The following is a 23383-nucleotide window of genomic DNA, read 5'->3' as shown; positions in this document are numbered from 1 at the left end:
TAATTGACTAATTAATCGCTGACACATGCAGTCTGGTTAGATATTCATGTTTTCCCAAAAACCTGGAAACAGTCTGTAGTTTTACTCTAAGCTGTTACAACCCTGGGATAGGAAACTCAAAAAAATGAATGTCCTGGAAAAACCAGGATACCAGGAAAAAAGGAATTTTTATAGAAACTTACATAACAAAGAAAATAAATACTTCATGGATGTATTCATTTGTTTTTGGAAACATGCTTGAAGAGTGCCAAAGCTTATTCTGGTGTCACAGAATGCAAAGCAGGAATTTATCTTGGATAAAAACAAATCTCGATATTTACTCATGCATACACTTTCACTTATGTAGGACTAATTTGAAATTAAAAATTTAAATTGCCTGCTAATTTAACATACTGTGAAATAACTAGAGAAAACACTCGTTGACATTTGTGGGGGCACTGCATGGATGTAATAGACAGTGATAGATGCCATAGCTTGGCTTTATAGTTTACATTCATATACAGGGATGATTTCATCATCTCATCGCATCTGTTCAAACTGCTTTTCCTGGTGATGGCCGTGGCAGCTTCAGGCCAAGCTTGTCAACCCAGACTTCATTAGCTACTGATTCCAGCTTCTTTTTAGGCAGTTTCTTCAGCATGTCCTGGGTCTGCATCTAGTGGGACATTCCCATTGTAGCTCCCAGAGGGAGCCCTCCAGTAGGCATCCTTACGACATACTCAGACCACCCCAGCTAGCTCTGTAGGAGCAGCAACTGTACTCTGAGGCTCTTCTTACTCAGCCACTCATTATTCCTGATCTCATTCTTCTTTATTCAAAGCTCATGACCATATAAAGAACAGGGACATGGATCAACTGGTAAACTGGGAGCTTTACCACTGTAGAATGGTATAACTCCTGCAAAACAGATAATGATGCTCCAGTTGGTTTGTCACATTCCTTTCTTCCATCACTCATTAAAAACATCCTGAGATTCCTGAACTCCTCCATTAGGAGCCCTACACCCAACAAGAGAGCAATCTACTGTTTTCCATAGCTATGGTGTCAGATTTGGAGGCGCAGATCCTCATCCCCCTTCACATTATGGCACCAAATCACATTAGATGAGGCAAAGAGGACATCATCATTGAGGGTCAGGTGTTATGCCAGTTTAGTTTTAGGCATAGGTAGTGTGGGAAAGATTAAATATGAATTTTAACTTGCCCACCCAAAGACAGTCATAATAATGTGGAAAGGGGAAGAGATTTAACTCAGTAAATCGATTATTGGGCTTGCCTTTGGCAATACTGGTAATTAATAAAGTATCTATCTATCTATCTATCTATCTATCTATCTATCTATCTATCTATCTATCTATCTATCTATCTATCTATCTATCTATCTATCTATCTATCTATCTATCTATCTATCTACAAGATTTGTTAGTTCTACTTTATTTACCTGAATTTTCTTTGTTGCAAGAGGTGGGTCCCTACCAGATAAGCCTACTTCAAGGTACGTCAGGCACACTCGCTTTAAGAGGCAGAATAATACAATTTATTGATAAACACATGGATTATACAACTATGATAACTACATATATGCAGTGTATTGGTATATAAGACAGAACACAGACAGACTAGATAGACAAACATATAACACAGAGGCTGGCTGTTTATTTGCTATTTAGAGTACCTCAGCACAGATAAATAATTTTAAAATATCAGATCTTTAAAGATGATGTTCTATGTTGTGTGTAGATGTTACTTTGTTGCTACTCCAGTTTCAAGTGAAGGATTCTTTTTGCTTTGGAGTGCACTCATGTATCTATTTGCGATGTGGTCCTTGTTCAGGTATGCTGAGCTTTTCTCAGTAAAGCTCTTTGTTGTGCCGTCTGCAGCTTCATAGGGAGTAGCATTACTCTATCTGGCACAAGAGTTTACATGATGAAGTTCCCTTCATGAAGTAATACTTGCTTTTCAGGCCTTTTTAGACTGGGCTTTGTGATTGGATCTCAGCTTTTAGCTCCTCTAACAGGCAACGGTTCATCATTATTCTGGTTATAAAAAGAAATTTTCAGTAATTTCTGAACACTGTACTCAGGAGTGATACTGGGCAGAGTGTCCAAAGGAATCCTCCTGAGAGCTTCCTCAGAGTTGCCTTGAGAAAGCCAGAGAAAAAGACTTTTCAGGATGGTGCAGCAAGTTTTAAGGAAATGTATCCGTTCTCCTAATTAGGTTAAAGTCACTTCCAGTTACAAAATCATACTCCTCGCAGGCAAGTTCTTCTGTCCATCAGAGTTGTCATTCATTGCTTTACAGCTCTTTGCTCTTGCTTCTGTCCATTTCACACCTTCTAGCTCAACAAGTTTGCAGAGGGGAACCTCTTCAAAGATGTCAGTTCAAGTCTGATATACACCTTTGTTGTCAGATGAAGTATAGGCAGATCCCAGTATAAACAGTTTAGTCACTCATTTTTCAATGTACTATAAGTTGGGGAGTTCTGTTAAATCCCCTTCCTTAGAGAGCAGGTTTGTTCCTAAAGCCTAGCTTAATGGGCAATGCCAACTTTGTCCTACAGCAGGAAGGACCCTTACTGACTAAATGCTGGCAATGAAAATTGACTTTGGGAACATGGAACATTACCTCTCTTTCAGGGAAGGATTGTTTCCTATACCACTCAATTTAATATATATTGGATTACCTGAGAAGATTTAACTTTCTGTGTCCCTCAATTGGGTTATGCAGGTTTGAAATTATTATGTTATCAAGGCATGAGGCCATTGATCATTTTTGCCTAAGGGTGCCAAGTACATTATCCAATAAAATATTCTTAATGTCAGAGTAAAATGTGAATTCAGGAAATCAAGTAAGTTTCTCTTAATCAGCACACAGACTGGAAGTTTGTTTCTTTTTCAGCATTTTAGACAATCTTTCTACAGATCTCAGTCCACTTGTTTTATCATTTTTGGTCTACATGTTTAAATAGCTGCCACATACTGTTATTAGCATTTTTTTTCCCCTGCATAGTTACCTTATTTCCCCACTGTGTAATGGCAGGTATCATGTTAGCTTGCTTCTCTGCTGCTGCTTCTTATGTTGCGACAGGCACACATCATATGTTACAACAGTAGATCCTGCTTTAGCTTTGCGCTTTGGCTCATGAAAAAATGACAAGCCTTTTCAACAAATAACAAATCCCTTACGCCCTGCTGATGCTGCTTCTCCTTGCTCTGCAAGAATCCCAGTCAGACAGCAAACTTTATGAAGTGGGGTACGAATATATTTTCCAATCAAACACTAGACATTCATAGAGTGAGTATTTGTGAACAAAGCTGTTTTAATGGAATCCCCTTATCAGTACCAAACAGAGCCAACTATTTGGGAAAACAAATAAGTGAAAGTAGTTTTAGGATTTGTTGGGTAATCCTTTTTAACTGTTATGCATACTTTCTAATAGTGTCTCTCAAAACAGTTTAATTGATGCAATAATTATCTGTAATACCAACTGGGCACCTTTTTTGTAGAGGTGCCACTTAAGTATATGTGGCGGCTGGAAGTGGTAATAATAATTTATGAAAGTCTCTCTTATTGCTTCTTATGCCATTCATTTTAGCGGATTATCTTGTCAATCTGTTTTGCAATGCAGAAATATTAAGTAGTTTGTTTTGAAAATCCTCCTTTTCCCCTGGCAGGTTCTGTTTTTTTGATTTATCTTCCACCATACCCAAATGCAGAACTCCAGCACAGTTATGCTGCTGGTTCAACAGGAAAAAATATTATTTTCAGTAAGAATAGTCTTTCATAAAATCCAAGTTATCATAATTGAACCCACAGCTACTGTTTGTGCTACACAAACTGTAAAGGTTGTTTTTCTTGTACTTATTACAAACAGTTAATAATTTAAATGAAATGTATAATTTTAAATGTTTTGACCCTAAAAAGATGAAGGTACCCTCTTATTTAATTGAAGCATCATGGGTACTGGAGGTAATTCAAGGTAAACAAACCCATATAGGGGCCACTCATTCACACTTGACCAATTTAGAGTTTCTAACCAACCTAACCTGCACGTCTACAGATTGTGAGTGGGGAAGCCAGCGTATCTTTAGGAAGCCAGGCTGTGATGTGAATCCAGGGTTCTGGAGCTCTGAGTTAGCATCAGTAAGCACTGTACCACCTTCCATATAGAACATAAATAGCATTTATCTATATCACCACATAATAGCAATTACATTTTATTTACTGGTTTTTAGTTTGAACTTGCAGGTTCTTTTACTTTTCTAAAACTTTTAAGAAACCTCAATTCTGTTTAAGATCTCTGATTCACAGATGTGCCTTGTAATGTTTCAGTCTTAGCATTTTTTTAAATCGGAGTGTTCAGACTGCTGATGAGTATCCTACTTATTGCCATCTTTCTCTGCTTCCAGTTAGTGCAAACAGCAATGTATAGTTTACAAACAAAATGTAAACGTACTATTCTTACCCCGTGTGCCACAAATTTAACCCATAGCCTTATGAAATTCACTACTTTGCTTTAATTATAAGTTTACAAATAGAAATCAGAAACAGTAAGTCAGCCTAAGGAATAGGATCTAACACTCTTGCCTGACATATAATTATGTAAAGAGTGTTGTATAGTAATGTACTTGTTACTGATGAACATCTGATTAAGAGATGCAGTCTTTCATAAACTGAATTGATTAACCCTGCACTGGGTTAGACTGTAAGCTTCATAAAACACCAAATTGGTTCTGAAAATGTTATGTTATGCTTTATTTCATATGAAGAACTGGCATATTGTCTGTCTGTGGTTGGTTTCTGCCTTACATCCAAATCATTTCCTAGACCTAAAGTAATGAAACAGATTTTTATTTGGATTTGTAATGGAAAATTATCAATCTGTTTTATGAACCTGCTTTGTCCATTGCAGGGAAGTGTGAGCAGGGCTTGGCAGTATTATTAGAAAAACTAGATTTTTCAGTGACGATGCAGGTCCAGCTTCATGCTAACGCTTCCCTTTAGGAAGCCTCTTGAACCCAACATCGTCAATAATGTAACCAGATGAACTGGACAATGAGGACACCAAACGAAGCAAGGGGAAGTTGCAAAGTGCAAAAGTGCTTTTATTACAAAACTAAACCAGAAACAAACTGTCCAACTAAAAGTGCAGTGCTTCAAAAATGTCTATAAATAAATAATCCATAAAATCAGGTGCAATGTGGAGGTTAAAAATAATTCAATAAATAAATCCAGTTAAAACGAGGACAAAAACAACAATTGCTGGAAGCAGTTCCCATTTAACAGCCCAGTGCCTTCTTTTAGCTGGCGGCTCCCCTGCTTCTGCAACAGGGGAGTCGCTCTACCTGCAGGTGCAGCTGTCTTCTCCACTGGTCTGGTAGCTTTCCAACCCTGACTCAGACTCCTTAGCGACCAAGCCTCACTGACTCCCGCGGCGAGCCATCCTTGATCCTGGTCACTCCTGCTCCTCTGAAAAACCCCACAGGAGTGACACAATCCATCCGCCCCTGAGTGCCGGCCAAACACCCTGCCAGGGCTCACTTCCCAGCTGCCTGCCATTACTACTGCGAGTCTCACTCGCTTCCGCACCGGCTCCTTTGCCTCCTGTCTTCTTTTCTCACTCTTCTAACCTCCGCTTTCTTTTTCGATCTCCCCTCCGCACTCACGCTCTTCCTAATTATATTGGGGACATGGCACAGGTGCTGTGATTAGTAGCTACCAACATCAATTATGGACATGTGCGATCCCACACCTCTGTATTTCATTGCAGAAACGCCCGTGCCCGTATCTTGCCTAGGAATCTCTCTGGCCACGCTACCACTATTATTTATTTATTTAAAAACTGGCCATTCTCACAACTTATAACTGATCACAACTTATCAGACCCCTGGAGGTTTTTAAACCCAAATTCAAGAACATATTCTTTTTTCTCACCAGTACATCATTGCTACTCAAATATTGATTACTTCTTTATAGATAATAACTTCTTGCCTAAGATTAAATCTTGCAAATACGATGCTATTGTTATTTCTGACCATGCACCTATGATCTTGGAGCTAAAATTACTAAGCACCATGCACTCACCCCGCAGATGGCGCCTCAACTGGTTCTATTAGCTGATGAGAATTGTACTGAATTTATATCCAAACAAATCAAATTCTTTCTAGAGACAAATACATCCTCCGAGATCTCTGCAGGAATACTCTGGGAAACTCTTAAGGCCTTCTTAAGAGGACAGACTATCTCATATCTTTCCCACAGAAATAAATTCGAAGCCAAGAAAGTATCAGAGATAAAAAGCAAAATTACTAAAATAGATGAAGAACATGCCAGACTACCAAGCAGACTCTACATAGGAAAGGCAGGCTCTACATTCAGAATTAAACCTCTTGACAACTAAAGAAACTGAACAACTAATTTACAAATCCAGACATCATTACTATGAACATGGAGAGAAAGCTAATAAGCTTTTAGCTCAACAAATTCACAAGCAAGAAGTGCAACGCAATCTCGTAATCACCAACGAACGAGATAAAATCATCGAACACAAAAATATAATGCACACTTTCAGAGACTACTATAAATCCTATATACTACTGAGTTTAAGGAAGACGATACACAATCTAATGCATTTCTGGATACATTACAGATACCACAAATAGACACTTTTAGTGTGGAGGAACTTGATAAACCTCTGGCATTATCAGAATTACTAGATGCTAAAAAGTCACTCCAAGGTGGAAAGCAGCAGGCCCTGATGGCTACCCTGCAGAATTTTACAAGAAATTCTCCGCTCAGCTAGCTCCCCTCCTATTAGCAACATTTACAGAAGCCAGAGATAACCAATCTCTTCCACAAACCTTTCGCCAAGCACTAATCACTGTTTTCCAAAACAAAATAAGGACTTATTACAATGTGCATCATACAGACCAATTTCACTTCTGAATAACGACGTTAAAATACTCTCTAAAATCATAGCTAGAAGGATGGAGAAAGTGCTCCCCGTAATATCACAAGACCAAACTGGATTTATTAGGGGCCGACACTTATCTTCAAATCTTCGACGCCTGTTTAATGTAATATACTCACCAACTAAATCAAACACCCCAGAAATATTATTATCATTGGATGCAGAAAAAGCATTCACATGATTGAATGGAAATACCTTTTACTACATTGGAGAAGTTTGGGTTTGGCCCGAACATTTGTGCATGGATTAAATTACTGTATACTAACCCAGAAGCTTCAGTTTGCATCAACAACATTTGCTCAGACTACTTTAAACTAGAACGTGGCACTAGACAAGGATGCCCTTGTCACCGCTGCTGTTTGCAATTGCCATTGAACCACTGGCAATACATTGTCGAAATACTGATCAGATAAAGGGGATTAGCAGAGAAGGACTGGAACAGAAAATCTCATTATATGCAGATGATATGGTACTGTATATATGGACCCAGAAAATTCTGTGCCTGCAGTCTTAGCAGCACTCACAGAATTTCAAAAGATCTCTGGTCTCAGAATTAATCTGAATAAAAGTGTACTCTTTCCAGTGAATTCTCAAGCATATAATATTAGATTAGATACCCTACCTTTTATCATTGCAGAACAGTTTAAATACCTAGGGGTAAACATCACAAGTAAACATAAAGCTCTTTATCAACAAAATTTAGCGTCTGCATGGAAAAAATTAAACAAGACTTGCATAGATGGTCAACCCTTCATCTCACACTAGCTGGAAGAATTAACACTGTTAAGATGAATATTCTTCCTAAGCTCCTTTTTATTTCAAAACATCCAATATACATTAATAAATCATTCTTTAAGCAATTAGATTCAACAATAACCTCATTTATTTGGAATTCAAAACATCCACGCATCAAAAGAGCGACCCTACAAAGACAAAAGGCAGAAGGCGGCATGGCTCTACCTAACTTCCAGTTTTATTACTGGGCAGCAAATATACAGCATAAGAACCTGGACACAAATAGAAGAACATACACAGGCTTGGACCGCAATAGAAGTAAAATCCTGCAGTACTTCTTTGTATTCCTTGCTCTGTGCTCCAATAAACACACGTTATCGGCAATATACTAATAACCCAATTGTGCTCCACTCACTTAGAATCTGGAACCAATGTAGAAAGCATTTTAAGACGGAGAAGCTTCTATCTGTGGCACCTCTGCAAGAGAACCACCTCTTTCAACCTTCACAAACATATGCAGTTTTAATATCTGGAAAAATTTGGAATTAACTTGCTTAGAGATCTTTATATAGACAACGTCTTTGCATCCTATGAACAATTACATTCCAAATTTAACATTCCAGCTACACATTTCTTTCACTATCTTCAAATCAGGAACTTTGTTAAACAGAACCTTCCAGATTTTCCTCATCTTGCACCCTCATCCATGCTGGAAAAATATTGCTCAATCTCAAGGACTTAGACTCCATCTCTACAATATATAAAATCATTTTACAATCCCTCCTTTCAAAGATCCAAGAGGACACTGGGAAAAGATCTCTCAATTAATATATCAGAAAAGGAGTGGAAAGTAGCAATGCAGAGAATTCACTCAAGCTCCATATGCGCAAAGCATACAATTATACAACTCAAAATTATATATCAAGCACATCTGTCTCGACTAAAACTCTCCAAAATGTTTCCAGGGCATGATCCAACCTGCGAACGCTGCAAACCAAGTCCCAGCCTCACTGGGTCACATGTTCTGGGCCTGCACCAAATTAACATTATTCTGGACAAAATTTTAATTACCTTCAGACAGCCTTGGACTCACAATCCCTCCTAACCCATTAACAGCTGTGTTTGGGGTTCTTCCAGAGGGTTTAAAGTGGAGAAAGACAAACAAATTGTGATTGCATTCACTACACTTTGGCACGCAGACTTATTCTGATAAACTGGAAGAACCCAAACTCTCCTCTTTAAGTCAGTGGGAAACTGATGTGTTATATTATTTGAAATTGGAAAAATCAAATACTCAGTTAGAGGATCTGTACAGACTATTTTCAAAACATGACAGGATCTAATCAGTAATATTTGAAAATAAGTCTCATAAAGCACAGAGAATTTATTAATTTAGGTATGTTTACAGGTCTAAAATTTCATGCCGTTTGGCTTGCTCTCTCTCTCAGGGGTGGGAACGATTTGTTCTTAAGTCAATTTTTCTTTTTATAAAAACTTGATTGATTTGTATGGATTGCAATAAAATTAATAAAAAAAAAAAAAAAAACTGGCCATTCTTTCAAGCCACTGACCCGCTATATCACATCAGCACACACACATCTACACTTACTCATTAATGTTCAGTTAACATAGAAAAACCGGTTAACCTAACATACAGATCTTTATAGAGCTCAAGAACATATAAACTTGGAACATCCAGCAACCAGGTTGGGAGTTAAGAGTGGGTCGGTGCTATCATGCAAAATTGTGTTCAGGGTTTATATAAAGTTGGAAAACAGATACACGGTGTTCTGTTCTGTATTGTTTATGATTTTTGGATTGAGTGTGTGTTATAAAAGAAGTTAAGTTTACAGATTGTAATCACAGCCAACTACTACTAATACATACATTTTTATAACATGGAATCTAAAATATAATCTGAATTCTACTGTATTTTCTATTTTTAGTTGGATAACAGAAGAATGGGAACACTGTACAAGAACCTGTGGAAGTTCAGGGTATCAGCTTCGTAGTGTCCGCTGTGTCCAGCCTCTTCATGATGGAACCAACCGGTCAGTTCACACTAAGTACTGCATTGGAGACAAGCCAGAAAGTCGTAGACCATGTAATAGGTCACCCTGCCCTGCTCAGTGGAAAACCAGCTCTTGGTCTGAGGTGAGCATGGACAAATTTAATTCATGTAAAACTAGATTTTTTTTTCTGAGGATCAACAATAAATTATCATGAGGAGATCAGTGCAGGTGCAGAGAGCTGTGACAAGTTCTCAGGTGAAATGCAAGTGTACATTTTACATATTAATAAATAGAGAATTAGTACACATAAAGACACAGATTTGCTAAAACACACAGAAAACAATGTACAGCTAATTAATATAAATGGAAACAATAAAATCTGTTTATTAATTAATTAATTGTTGAACTAGTATGGCCAGTTGCAAACGGAGGTGAGGAAACCAAAAACTGTAGTTAGCAGCATCCCTGGAGAAAGTAAATCTATGGGAGTCCACGGTCAATTGTAAGAGAGAAAGACAAAGTCAGACACTGTCACTGTCCTGGAGACCTCGGCCAACTAGCAGTCCACTTTTTTTTGGCTGAAAACAATGAAACAATAAAATAAAAAAGAATCATAAACATACAGTAGTATTTTGTAATTTCTGGTTGCTCAAAAAAACAGACGTACAATATCAGGAATATATGGAAAACTGGAAATGCACCAACATAAAGTTCTTGTTGTAGGCCAGTAGACACAGAGGAGTTTATTGCTAGCTATAGTGAAGTTATCCCGGTTTGTTTAAGAAAATGTTGCAGAAAGAACACAAAGGACAAAGGTGATAAAATTGCCTTAGCAGGCCAGCTTTGTTCATGCAACATATCTGCTTCTTAACTCTGAAATGGCTGGTCAACTTGTCAAACTTTTCAATTTTTCCAACATTACAGTGACACTGATATTTTTTTTCATGCCTCTGTTTGTCTTTAACCATTCATTAAATTCCAGTTTTCAGTATTGCTTGTAAACCATCACATCATTTATCTTACAGCTCATTCTGGACAATTAAAAAAAAAAAGATCCATACTGTACAGAGTGAAAAGTAAATACATGTCAATAATATCCACACATGGTTACTACAGCCGTTTAAATGTCAGATGATGAAAGTCAATATGTGTAGTTCACTGAGCAAGTGAACCCTGTTCTTGCCAATAACCCATTGAGTTAATGCATTTTCTGTTTACTCATTTTATCATTCCTTTAGAGATCTTCATATTGTATGGACAAACCTACGTATGTATACTTCTGAAGTGCTCAGATTAGTGCATTCTGGGTGTATTTCAAATTAAGAGCTTTGGTATAGTGAAATGTCCTCATATTGAACATGATATAGTCACAGCAACTCCAGATTTCAATTTCATCTGAAGTGTTTTGCATGGTTTTAAATTACATCATATTAACATAAATGTTGGTAAACAAAAGAAGTTTTACAATGATAGATAAACAAATGTCCTAAATTGCCTTTTACACTCATTTAATCTCATTACCTCCTTCTGTCTTATGTTTCTATCCCTTTACTTCACTCATATCGATCATCCCTAGTTATGAAACTCTGGCCAAACCCTTCCCTTTTCAGGAGACGTTTTGACACGTTTTCATTTGTTGTGTCCATCAGAAGAGAGTTTAAGTCTGCTAATGCAGCTTCCAAATTTCTTTGCACTCAAGAATGACCCTGATGTGTACTTTCAATAGTTGTGCTCAACAGGACACCAAACAACAGGAAAAAAAAACATGCAGATATGAGGAGAAAAATATATGCAATAAGAACAAAAACAGGGAAATGTATATTTAATAAGGTCTAATTAAGAAACAATGACAAAACCTACAAACCAGAGTGCTTCAACTAGAAAATTTGATGGACAATAGTTTAGTTTGTTTACATGCAAAATATTACGAAACAATATTGTATACTATTGGCAATGCCTTATAATAATCATTTTTTTTATTTTATTTTGCATTTACAGTGTTCAGTAACCTGCGGTGAAGGAACAGAACGCAGACAGGTGACATGCCGGACTGGTGATCGATGTGATGGAGAAAAGCCAGAGTCAACTAGGATGTGCAGGCTTCAGCCATGTAATGGTACTGGGCCAAATCTTGAATTTTATTGCACATACAACTTGGAAAAAACTAACATTTTTATTTGTTGGCTGGTGTTCTTCCAGTGGCCTATTTATATTGTACATGTTCTCTGTTCTTAGTTTCTTTTACATTATCCTCTCCTGTCTGCCCAACATAAACTAATTTAAATTATGGTTTGCATGATGTTTTCTTATGTTCTTGCCACTTGGTTTATTTCTGATCTTCCAGGTCAAAACCCTATAATAATATGTTTAACATTGCTGTCTTAATCTTTACCTTTAGTTTTTTTGTTCATCCTGGCCATAAGGGTGGGCTCGAACAATCATCAGATAGGAATTTATGCCTGCCTTTCAATCTAATTGTTTCAGTTAGGGTATCCATTTTGGTCTTCTGGGTAGAGGTGATACCTCTTTTTAAGATGATAACAATATGGAACACATTCTATCAGGCCTACCTTTATAGGTCCTCTTGGGGGTCAATTCATGCATGTGGAGAATTCTCACAAGCCTATCTTTCATGAGTCTGTTCTGTTTGCTTCATAAAGAGAAAGAAGAACAGACACCTTTGGTTCCTCAACATCTATTGCAGAAGTATTTTCTGTGCCTCTGCAGGTTCTAAGAGCAGAAGGTGGAGTCAATTGTAAAATCACATATATCACTTCTCGTTTTGAATACCTTAAAGGATGCAATGTGGCTTCCCTTGACTATAAAGTTAGTATTAGCAGGTTCAAAAAATGAATGGATCGATATAAATTTATTAAGTTATAGTCCAGTTTTATGCCATATAGAGATCAGATATTTAGGTAAGCTGTAAAAAAATGGGCTAAGCTCTGAAAATTTGTCCTCCATTTAGTCACTTTTGTTCACGCATGTTTTCTTTCCTATTCTGTGTAACTCTGTGAGAAGAAGCTGTTAAAAAAAAATCATAATGAGGCCGAAAAGCTCCTTGTCAAACTGTAGTAATCACTTATACCAAATTTTGAGAATACCTAGGATTTACTTTAATGACACCAAGCTACAAGTTATGTAGCGTCATGAGCATTATCCTCTCTATAGGGGACATTTCTCCAGCAGTTTGTGCAGGACTGGTTTTTCTGTTCATCTCCCAGAAAGTTTCATTACCCACTCGCCACCACCACACAGCTTTTATTGGAAACACCTGACATTGCAACTATGAGCATAACAGCAACATCTTGTTTCTTATCTTTCACCACTAACAAAAAATAGCTATTTTTTAATGTTTTGGTATCCCACTTCAAAAGAAAACATTTTAAAAAAACATTTAAACATAAAGTTGCTGTTTGTTACCATTTTCATATATGGGTGAGCCAAGAGCTCAAATTAATATATGACATCCTATATAGGCACTGTGTGTTTGTTATCCAGATCAGTTGTTATCAATCAATCAATCAATCAACATTTATTTATATAGCACATATTCATACAAAAAAATGTAGCTCAAAGTGCTTTACAAAATGAATAGAAAAATAGAAGACACAATAAAAAATAAACATAAGTCAACATTAATTAACATAGAATAAGAGTAAGGTCCGATGGCCAGGGTGGACAGAAAAACAAAAAACTCCAAAGGCTGGAGAAAAAAATAAAATCTGTAGGGGTTCCAGACCAAGAGACCGCCCAGTCCCCTCTGGGCAATCTACCTAACATTAGTCAAACAGTCCTCTTTGTATTTAGGGTTTTCATGGAAGGACCTGATGATGATGGTCACATAGACTTCTGGCTTTCAGTCCATCAATGTTGGTGCATCATGATGCTTTGAGTAGGTGGTGGTGGCACAGGCCGCCACCACAAAGAAACCGGAAAAGAAACAGAAGAGAGTAGGGGTCAGTATGGATTTTGGAGCCACTGTGAATAATTATTATGAAGAATTGAACATACAGAGTATCAGTATTAAGTTAAAGTGAAGTTATAAAAAGGCCATGTTAAAGTAATGTGTTTTCAGCAGTGTTTTAAGCTGCTCTACTGTATTTGCCTGGCGAATTCCTATTGGCAGGCTATTCCAGATTTTAGGTGCATAACAGCAGAAGGCCGCCTCACCACTTCTTTTAAGTTTAGCTTTTGGAATTATAAGGAGACACTCATTTGAAGATCTAAGGCTACGATTTGGAATATAACGTGTCAGGCATTCCGATATATAAGATGGAGCGAGATTATTTAAGGCTTTATAAACCATAAGCAGTATTTTAAAGTCAATCCTGAAAGACACAGGCAACCAGTGTAGTGACATCAAAACTGGAGAAATGTGTTCGGATTTTTTTTCCCAGTTACGATTCTAGCAGCTGCATTCTGCACTCGTTGCAAGTGATTGATGTCTTTTTTGGGTAGTCCTGAGAGGAGTGCGTTACAGTAATCTAGTCTACTGAAAACAAAAGCGTGAATTAATTTATCCGCACCTTTAATGATATAAGAGGTCTAACTTTAGCTATGTTTCTTAAGTGAAAAAATGCTGTCCTAGTGGTCTGATGAATATGCGATTTAAAATTCAGATTACAGTCAACGGTTACCCCTAAATTTTTTACTTCCGTCTTAACTTTTAAACCTAGTGCATCAAGTTTATTTCTGATAACCTCATTGAATCCATTATTGCCAATTACTAAAATTTCAGTTTTCTCTTTATTTAGTTTGAGAAAATTACTATTCATCCATTCAGAAATACCAGTAAGACATTGTGTTAGTGAATCGAAAGAGTCGGAGTCATCAGGTGCTATAGATAAGTACAGCTGTGTGTCATCAGCATAGCTGTGGTAACTCACATTGTAACCTGAGATAATCTGACCTAACGGAAGCATGTAGATTGAGAACAGCAGCGGAACCAGGATAGAGCCTTGTGGAACACCATATCGGATATCATGTGTCTTTGAGATTTGATTACCACAACTCACAAAGAATTTTTTACCTGCCAGGTAGGATTCAAACCAATTTAAGACACTGCCAGAGAGGCCCACCCATTGACTAAGGCAATTTCTAAGAATATTGTGATCAATGGTGTCAAATGCAGCACTCAGATCTAAGAGGATGAGAACAGATAAATGGCCTCTGTCTGTGTACAATAGGTAGCTTTTCACATGATGCTTTCTGCTATGATCAAATAATGTAATGTTTTATACATTTTTAATTACCTACATATTTCTTCAGTCTGAACTTTTTCAGCTGTCCTCTGACTGAATGCAGACTGTTCATTCTGTTGTCCACACATTCTGTTGTAGTTGTAGTTGTCAGACCAAACATGTATTTTTTTATTTCCCTATGCAACTGTTTTGAAATGTACTCTAAATTAGAAGATATGAAACTCCAACTTCTGTGTTTTAAGAAGTTTCTTATAGTAATTGGTACCTCTGGGATTTAGTTGACCTTACTCCAAAGGTCTTTTCTGCAAGCGACAGTTGAATATTGCTATAGATGTTGAAGTTACTAATTACTGTAGACAGCCGTTAAACAAGTTTTACTTTAATTTTTCTTGTGAAGGGTTACAGTCACATCCATTAACTCTTGCCTGGATTTTGTTTGTGTTGCAGTAAGCTACCAACAGATAAACAGTATAGATGTGTATTTTTCTGTCTTACTGTTTACTTTTATGCTTAATCTAAACATTAAAAGAAGTATTGTAAACATGAAAAACATGTTAAAAATGTGTTTATTCCTTGCAGATGAGCCATGTTTAGGAGACAAGTCAATTTTTTGCCAGATGGAAGTTCTTGCAAGATACTGCTCCATTCCTGGATATAACAAGCTTTGCTGCGAGTCCTGTAGCAAACGAAGTACAACCGTATCATCACATTATCTATCTGAAAACAAAGAAGAGGAAAATCTGGATTCTGTCCATATTCCTGGAGTTGTAGCCATGCCATCCACCATAGAACAAAACAATTCAACATCTGTGTCCTCTCGAAAAATCACTCAGGGCTACAGGCCAGCCATGGAAAGCTACAATGCCTTTAGCACTATATCTACTGCTAACAACCAGTCACAGTCTACAAATTCTTCACAAATTATGCATCCTTATAGCAGGAAGACTTCCAAACCTCTAGCAATTCAGCATCAGCTACAAGTTAGAAGAAATGCAAATCATACTTATGCCTTTTTAGGAATTAATTCGCCACCACCTCCAGCAAATAATAGTAGTGGTGCTGCAGCGAGAAGGTCAGAGAAATATGTAGACAGGAAGTGGCTGTCACGATCTACGGCAGTTGAGAGATGAAGGTGATTTCTATTGTGCAAGTGCAAAATACTATGGACATAATGGTTCATGCTGCATCTCAAGAGGTGTAACTTAAATATACTATTTTCAGAGGAAAAACGGTAATGAATGAATGAAAATGTACACAATAGAAAGTGCTGGTTCACTTTATGCTCTTGACTTCCATCTGTTTCTCTCACTGTGGGCAAAGTTCTTTACCGCCAGTGGCTGGAAATACACCAAAGATGCACTCTGTGAAGGTGGATTAGTCATTTAAATCAAAGAGTTTAGTCAAGAAATATTTGCACACCAGCTGATGTGATTTAAAAAGGTCAAAATAAGATTATAGTTTTAATTACAGAAAATACTGTAGTATAAGAACGTTTATATGGACTTGTTTATTTTGTATTATCTGTTAGATATTTATAATACTTTGCAGCTGTTGTGTAAATAATGTATATGCAAAACATCAGTATTATTTCTAAGAAGGCAAAAAGGGTTTGAAAACTTATTGGCCAATAAAACTACATGTCTGACATTTAGAAATGCAGTATATACATTCCTGTATAAAGAACAGTAGGACAGTATAACTTGTTACAAGTGTTCATCATTTAAAATGTATGGAACAGGGAGTAAAACTCTACCTTCTTTTATACAGTATACACAGACACAAAGTAGCTCAAAGGTGAAACATATACCACTTACACATCTTCAAATAATTCAAATGGTGCTAATGTACAGTTACTGTGTGGTCATTTGGAACTGAGTATTAAAGGGGAGATTCTGAAATAACAGCCATGACACCAAAAGCAGCACAGACTGCAGTGTATCAGCAGTTTTTCATTTTGAAATCGCTCTCATTAGCCATCTTCTCCGTCTGCTGCCTTAGAAAGTACAGGAAGATCATTTTACAGTCTTCTTTTTTCTATTACATGTCAAACAACAGATAGCAGCAAGATGGGTGTGCAGTTTCAAAACAAGCATTTTTGTTAATTCATACTTAAGGAACAGGGCAAATTGCAATTATTTTGCCTATTCAATTTAAAGAGAGTTTTATATGAAAGTGTGAGGATTATTGTGCCTTGCAGTTTCCAGTTAATTTGGCTACAGTCTATTTGATTGTACTAAAGAAACCTGGGCAGGGAGTTCTTTTTTTATAGGAATCTTCAGTGTTTCCACACAATGACAATGCATTTGACTGCAATAATGAGACAAGTAATTTAAATCAGTTAACCTGTTTTTCACAGTTCGGTCAGAGATCGTCTCTCCTGTGTTTTGAGCTGTAGTACTTGTATAGTGGACTGAGAATTTCAAATATTTATTAAAAGTACCTTCTTCATATGCGTATACATAACCAGAATGAATAAGCTGGTCAGATTTTTTACACACTACGCTTCATGCACACTGTCAGCGAGAAAGCACAGTTTCAAACTGATGGAACAACTGTCGGTAGAAATTTACAGTAACTAGTTGACTAAAATTTTAACATGCAAATTAGTAATTCCTTGACAAAGCTGTTTGAAAACAGCAAATGTAGCTTGAAAGTAAATTTTTATAATTAGGCTTCTAAGAAACATACTGAGGATCTAATTTTTTATTAAGTCCTCTGCAAAAACCAGTTCATACAAAAATAGACGTTGTAGTATGTAGTTGTCAAATAGAACATTGAAGCACATAGTATTACACTATGGAAGGTTGTTTATTTTTTTGTAATATAATATGGTGTTGACTCATTGCCTCTAATGAATTGCTGCTACATTCATGCAATGAATTTGTTTGGTCAAATAAAAGCTAGTATTTTGTAGATTTTCTATTGACAATCCCTGAGCCTCAAACAGATAGCTATGAGTATGTTATTTATGTCTGTCTATTCAGTACCTTCTGTATACTCCTTTTATTTCATTTTTGTTTTTATTTTTAAAGTTTTGTATTTTTTTCTCATGCAAGTGTACACTACTGATGCTGTTTGTTGTATTGGGGAGCACATAGCAATAAAAAAAGGTTTTTAATATTCACCTGCTGTTTTTTTTTTTTTTGTTTGTTTGTTTTTGTAAAGTTTCACATTTGGTTGTGTTTCACGTAATGTACACCTGATGACATCTGTCCATGTGTCCATTCTGTGACCCACTTAATCCTTTCATTCATCCATTATCAGTGTCTGCTTTGTCCAATTCAGGATCAGACACAAGCCAGTTAATCTAATGCCAAGTAAACAGAAATTCTACAGAGTGCCTGAAACATTGCTTTACAGTGATGGAGAGGAACACAATGAATATTTACTGTAGTGCAGCAATGATTAGTTAAAGGAATACTCTTCCCAAAAATGAATGTTTATATGTTACTTATCATTCATTTTTTGTAGTGATGACCTTGAAAAAATATTATTCTTGGAGAACAGAGATTTTAAAAAAAATGGTAGAATGATCATATGATGACCAACACTGAACTGCAGCAAAACAAAAGCACTTGAAAATGAAAGAAGGATAAAAGACGAGAGTAAAGAGACTTGAGGTCATGAGAGTATTCCCAAAGAGACAACCATGTACAAAGGGGAATAATTTCTAGTTGCTGTAGACTTTGTTTTGGACTTCTTATTACTCAAATAAAAGTTTGATTTTTGCCACCCCGTTTTCAAGCAGGATTTAGTCTTGGCCTGGCAGTGGACAGCCACTTCCAACAGGAGGACTAACTGTAGTGTGGGGCCCCAAAACATAAATAAGAGGCTTGATGTAGCTGTGTTTTCCTAAAATTACCAAAGTTCAGCAGCTCTAGTATGCAAAATGGGATTTCAGCAAAAGCTTGACACATCAAAATGATTTCACAGACAAAATATCTTCATTTTTAAAAGCTTTAGGAAAAATTCAAAGTAAAGCAGTTCACATAAAATAGAGAAAAACTGGTGTGGCAAAAAAAGAAAAATTCTTGTTTAAGAAATGTTCCATTTAAAGCTTAAAATTCTTGTTTCATTTCTTTAAGTCTTATACAGTTGAGCCATTTCTAAAGATTATAAAATCATTTCTAAACACTTCTGAACCATTTCAAAATGGTCAGAAAACTGTATGTAATCCCATTTCTATGCTGTAAATGGGTCTTTCAGTCCATGCTAGCACTGGGACCTGTTCTAAACAACAACTGACTCAATTAACACACTGTATCTTAGTCATAGCAAGAAAGTTCGATCTCTTATTAACTTACAGGGGTAAAAGGCTGTACCATTGTCTATGACTATGAAAGAAAATGATATTCTATTCAAATTAAGCAAACACTAATATGAGTTTAAGCTTCAAAGCTTTAATTTTCTAAGATTGGCTGTTACACTTGGCATTTATGTATAATGTACTATATGTATTTCTAAAAAGACAGATAGATAAATAGCACATTACTTGTATTGTTTTTTTTTTTTTGTTTTGTTTAAATTAGAACATTTAAAAAAATAGCAGACCGTTTTGTCTAATACAGCAAGCTTGCAAATCCCATTCATATAATTTCTCTAAAATATCATCAAGTTAATATTTGATGGTACCTCAAGAACAATTCCATCCTACTACCTGGTAATTTATTCCATGTGTTTGTGGTTTTTTGTGTGAAAAAAAAAAAATTCTTACATTTGTGTGAAATTTATCCCTTAAACATTTTCCAGTCGTGTTCCTGTATACTTATTGAAGAGTTCTCTATAGAGTTAACAACAACAACAACAACAGCATTTATTTATATAGCACATTTTCATACAAACAGTAGCTCAAAGTGCTTTACATATTAAAGAATAGAAAAATGAAAGACACAATTATAAAACAAAATAAATCAACATTAATTAACATCGAATAAGAGTAAGGTTCAATGGCCAGGGGACAGAAAACAAAAACTCCAGACGGCTGGAGAAAAATAAAATCTGTAGGGATTCCAGACCATGAGACCGCCCAGTCCCCTCTGGGCATTCTACCTAACATAAATGAAACAGTCCTCTTTGGATTTAGGGTTCTCACGGAAGGGCTTGATGATGATGATGGTCACGTAGACTTCTGCCTTTTAATCCGTCCATCATTGTTGGAGCATCATTAAGCTTTGAGTAGGTGGAGGTGGCGCAGGCCACAAAGAAACCGGAAAAAGAAACAGAAAAGAGAGTAGGGGTCAGTACGGATTTTAGAGCCACCATGAATAGTTATTATGAGGAAATTGACCATATAGAGTATCAGGATTAAGTTAAATTAAGATTAAAATGAAGTTATAAAAAGGCCATGTTAAAGTAATGTGTTTTCAGCAGTGTTTTAAACTGCTCTACTGTATCAACCTGGCGAATTCCTATTGGCAGGCTATTCCAGATTTTAGGTGCATAACAGCAGAAGGCCGCCTCACCACTTCTTTTAAGTTTTGTTCTTGGAATTCTAAGGAGACACTCATTTGAGGATCTGAGGTTACGATTTGGAATATAAGGTGTCAGACATTCCGATATATAAGATGGGGAGAGATTATTTATGGATTTATAAACCATAAGCAGAATTTTAAAGTCAATCCTGAATGACACAGGTAACCAGTGCAGTGACATCAAAACTGGAGAAATGTGTTCGGATTTTCTTTTCCTAGTTAGGATTCTAGCAGCTGCATTCTGCACTCGTTGTAAATGATTTATGTCTTTTTTGGGTAGTCCTGAGAGGAGTGCGTTGCAGTAATCTAGTCGACTGAAAACAAACGCGTGAACTAATTTCTCAGCATCTTTCAGTGATATAAGCGGTCTAACTTTACTTATGTTTCTTAAGTGAAAAAATGCTGTCCTAATGATCTGATTAATATGTGATTTAAAATTCAGATTACAGTCAACAATCACCACTAAGCTTTTTACCTCCGTCTTGACTTTTAATCCTAATGTATCCAGTTTATTTCTAATAGCTTCAGTGTATCCATTATTGCTAATCACTAAGATTTCAGTTTCTCTTAATTTAACTTGAGAAAGTTACTATTCATCCATTCTGAGATACAAGTCAGACATTCTGTTAGTGAATCAATAGAATCAGGGTCATCAGGAGCTATTGATAAGTACAGCTGTGTGTCATCAGCATAGCTGTGGTAGCTCACGTTGTGCCCTGAGATAATATGACCTAACGAAAGCATGTAGATTGAGAATAACAGCGGACCCAGGATAGAGCCTTGTGGAACACCATATCGGATATCATGTGTCTTCGAGTTGTAATTAACAGCTGCAATCCACCGTAATATTTCCTTTCATAACTGTAAACAATTTGATCATATGTGATAAGTGGTCCATGGCACTGTGCTCATTTTAAATAAATAATTGCACCTCACACGAGCGTAGGCTCTAATTGGGTGCAACCGCGCTTCACTCAGAGGACAGCTGGAGGTACCTGCCTGATCACGATCAGTTTTGCACTCATGAAGGAGCATTAGTATAAGAGGAGCCTACACGTGATAGAAGGGCCGAAGAAAGACAAAATAGAAGTAGAGCCATCAGAACAGCATTTGGGTGGAGTGGCAGGACCAGTCAGCCAGCCAGCTAGGGGTGAAGGCAGAGCAGTTGTTGGTCCCACAAAGGAGTAAAAGATTGGTGCTGTAGGGGCAGATCGTCCCCACTGAATAGATGTATTGCAGTGAGTCCAATCCAGGTGGCATCCTCTCTAGGGATCTGAGGTACGCCAGTGTGAGTGAGAAGGAAGACAACAGGACAACCAACCCAGAGCAGTCTGGCCGATGGCTGCTCATGGCAGCCAAGACGGGGGGTCGGGTTGGTGAGGTCTGCGGCTGCCAAGTGAGTAAGCAATGCGTGAGCTGGGGAGACGAGGAGGGAGTTTTGCTGGGCTGTAGGATTTTATTCTAATTTTAAGTCTTGCTTTTAAACTCACTTAATTTTCACTATTTTATTGGATTATTTAATCATTGAACATTTTCGAGCACTGCACTTTGTTTTGAACACTTTTGTTTGGACCGTTTTAATAAAAACACTGGAGCACTTTGCAGCAACCCCTTGCTTTGTGTGTGTCCTCATTTGCTTTGTTCATCCCTCCGGTATGTTACAGGCGTTGCGGGTTCAAGAGGCTCCCTGGATGCAAATGGTAGTGTGGAGTTTTACTTTGAAAGATAATAACTTTCAGTTTTACAACCTGTTAAAGTTATCAGTTTACTGGAAAGAATTTAACTGTAGTTTAAGGATGACAGAGCAAAGTGAACGGTGGTGTATGTTCAGAAACTTTACAATTAAATGTATGATCTGTATATTAATGTTTTTGTTCCTTGCAATGTACCAACTGTTAATTGTAGAACTCATATGAAGTTAAATTTATCGAGGCCAATACAGCTTTGCAAATCTAATCAAATGGAAAACACTATAACCACCACATGTTGTAGAATGTTTTGCTGTATCACAGCATATGTTTCAATAATTTAATTGCATTTCTTTACCATTACTGCAAAAATAAAGCAGACGTCCATGTACAAAGTAAGTTTTCTCAGATTTCACTTTAATTGTTAGTGAAAGTAACAAACAGTAGTTATTTACAAATGTAAATGTTTCCTTTTAATGAATATTTGCCTGTTTTAACACTGTAAAGAGCACTGAGCCGGGAGAGACACACACGCGTATTGATTGTGTTACAACTGACTTTGTTCCCTGGCTTGTATTCATTTTACTATTTCTGCCTTCTTTATTCATCTGAAATTATCATATTCATTGTAATTATGTATTTTTGTTAATATTGCTTGTGGCTCTGAGGATCTCCGCTGGTATCTGTAAGGTTGCCCGTTCAAATCCAGGTATTGTCAGAATCTTGAGCATAACTTGTGTGTTCCATACAATTCTGTTGTTTCTACATGGATAAAAAGTTATGTTTAATTTTCCTTTTATATATTTTTACATATATTATATACTTTTTTAGTTTCCTAGTTGAATTTGCTTGCTTTGGCTACTCTGCTGCAACGTGCTTAGGCATAATTTAAATAGCACAATAGGCCACTTTTTCATTTGTCACAACGGTAATCAGGGTGGGAATTGCTGAATGGCTTTCTATAATCATAAAAGCAGGGTTTAGGGTTCCATTTAAGACAAAGTCAAAAATGTAGTACTGGGAATTTTAATGCATGGTACAGTAAAGGATTCTGCCAAAAAAAAAGACAGATTTTGTAAAAGAATGTTCACACAAAGTAAATTTCTCTTGTAATGAGCAAATGTGTGAAAGCAATTTATTTAAAATAACATTCTGTTTTTAACCCATTTAATGCTTTTCATGTCTGTGAGATGCAGTGCTGCACTATTAAATTATTGCAAAATTAATAGTTTCTTTATTTCAAAACAATAGGGAAACTATTTTAGTGTGGCTTTTATTAATGAGTGACATCAGTTAAACTATTA

General features: G+C 36.6%; 1 protein-coding gene across 2 annotated transcripts in view; it reads left to right on the top strand.

The window, feature by feature from the left end:
• adamts3 (ADAM metallopeptidase with thrombospondin type 1 motif, 3) overlaps positions 1–18044 on the top strand; it is a 304447-nt gene extending 286403 nt beyond the window's left edge. For both annotated transcript variants that reach the window (XM_039758577.1, XM_039758576.1), the window contains 3 exons: positions 9651–9858; positions 11715–11832; positions 15500–18044. In XM_039758577.1, coding sequence (XP_039614511.1) covers positions 9651–9858; positions 11715–11832; positions 15500–16050 — 877 coding nt within the window. In that variant the 3' untranslated portion in view covers positions 16051–18044. The remainder of the gene's footprint in view (positions 1–9650; positions 9859–11714; positions 11833–15499) is intronic.
• Positions 18045–23383: the final 5339 nt, after the last annotated feature.

Source organism: Polypterus senegalus, chromosome 7 (assembly GCF_016835505.1).
Source record: "Polypterus senegalus isolate Bchr_013 chromosome 7, ASM1683550v1, whole genome shotgun sequence".
Classification (NCBI taxonomy): Eukaryota; Metazoa; Chordata; class Cladistia; order Polypteriformes; family Polypteridae; genus Polypterus; species Polypterus senegalus.
The sequence above is the reverse complement of the archived record's forward strand: the minus strand, read 5'-3'. Positions and strand labels throughout refer to the sequence as shown.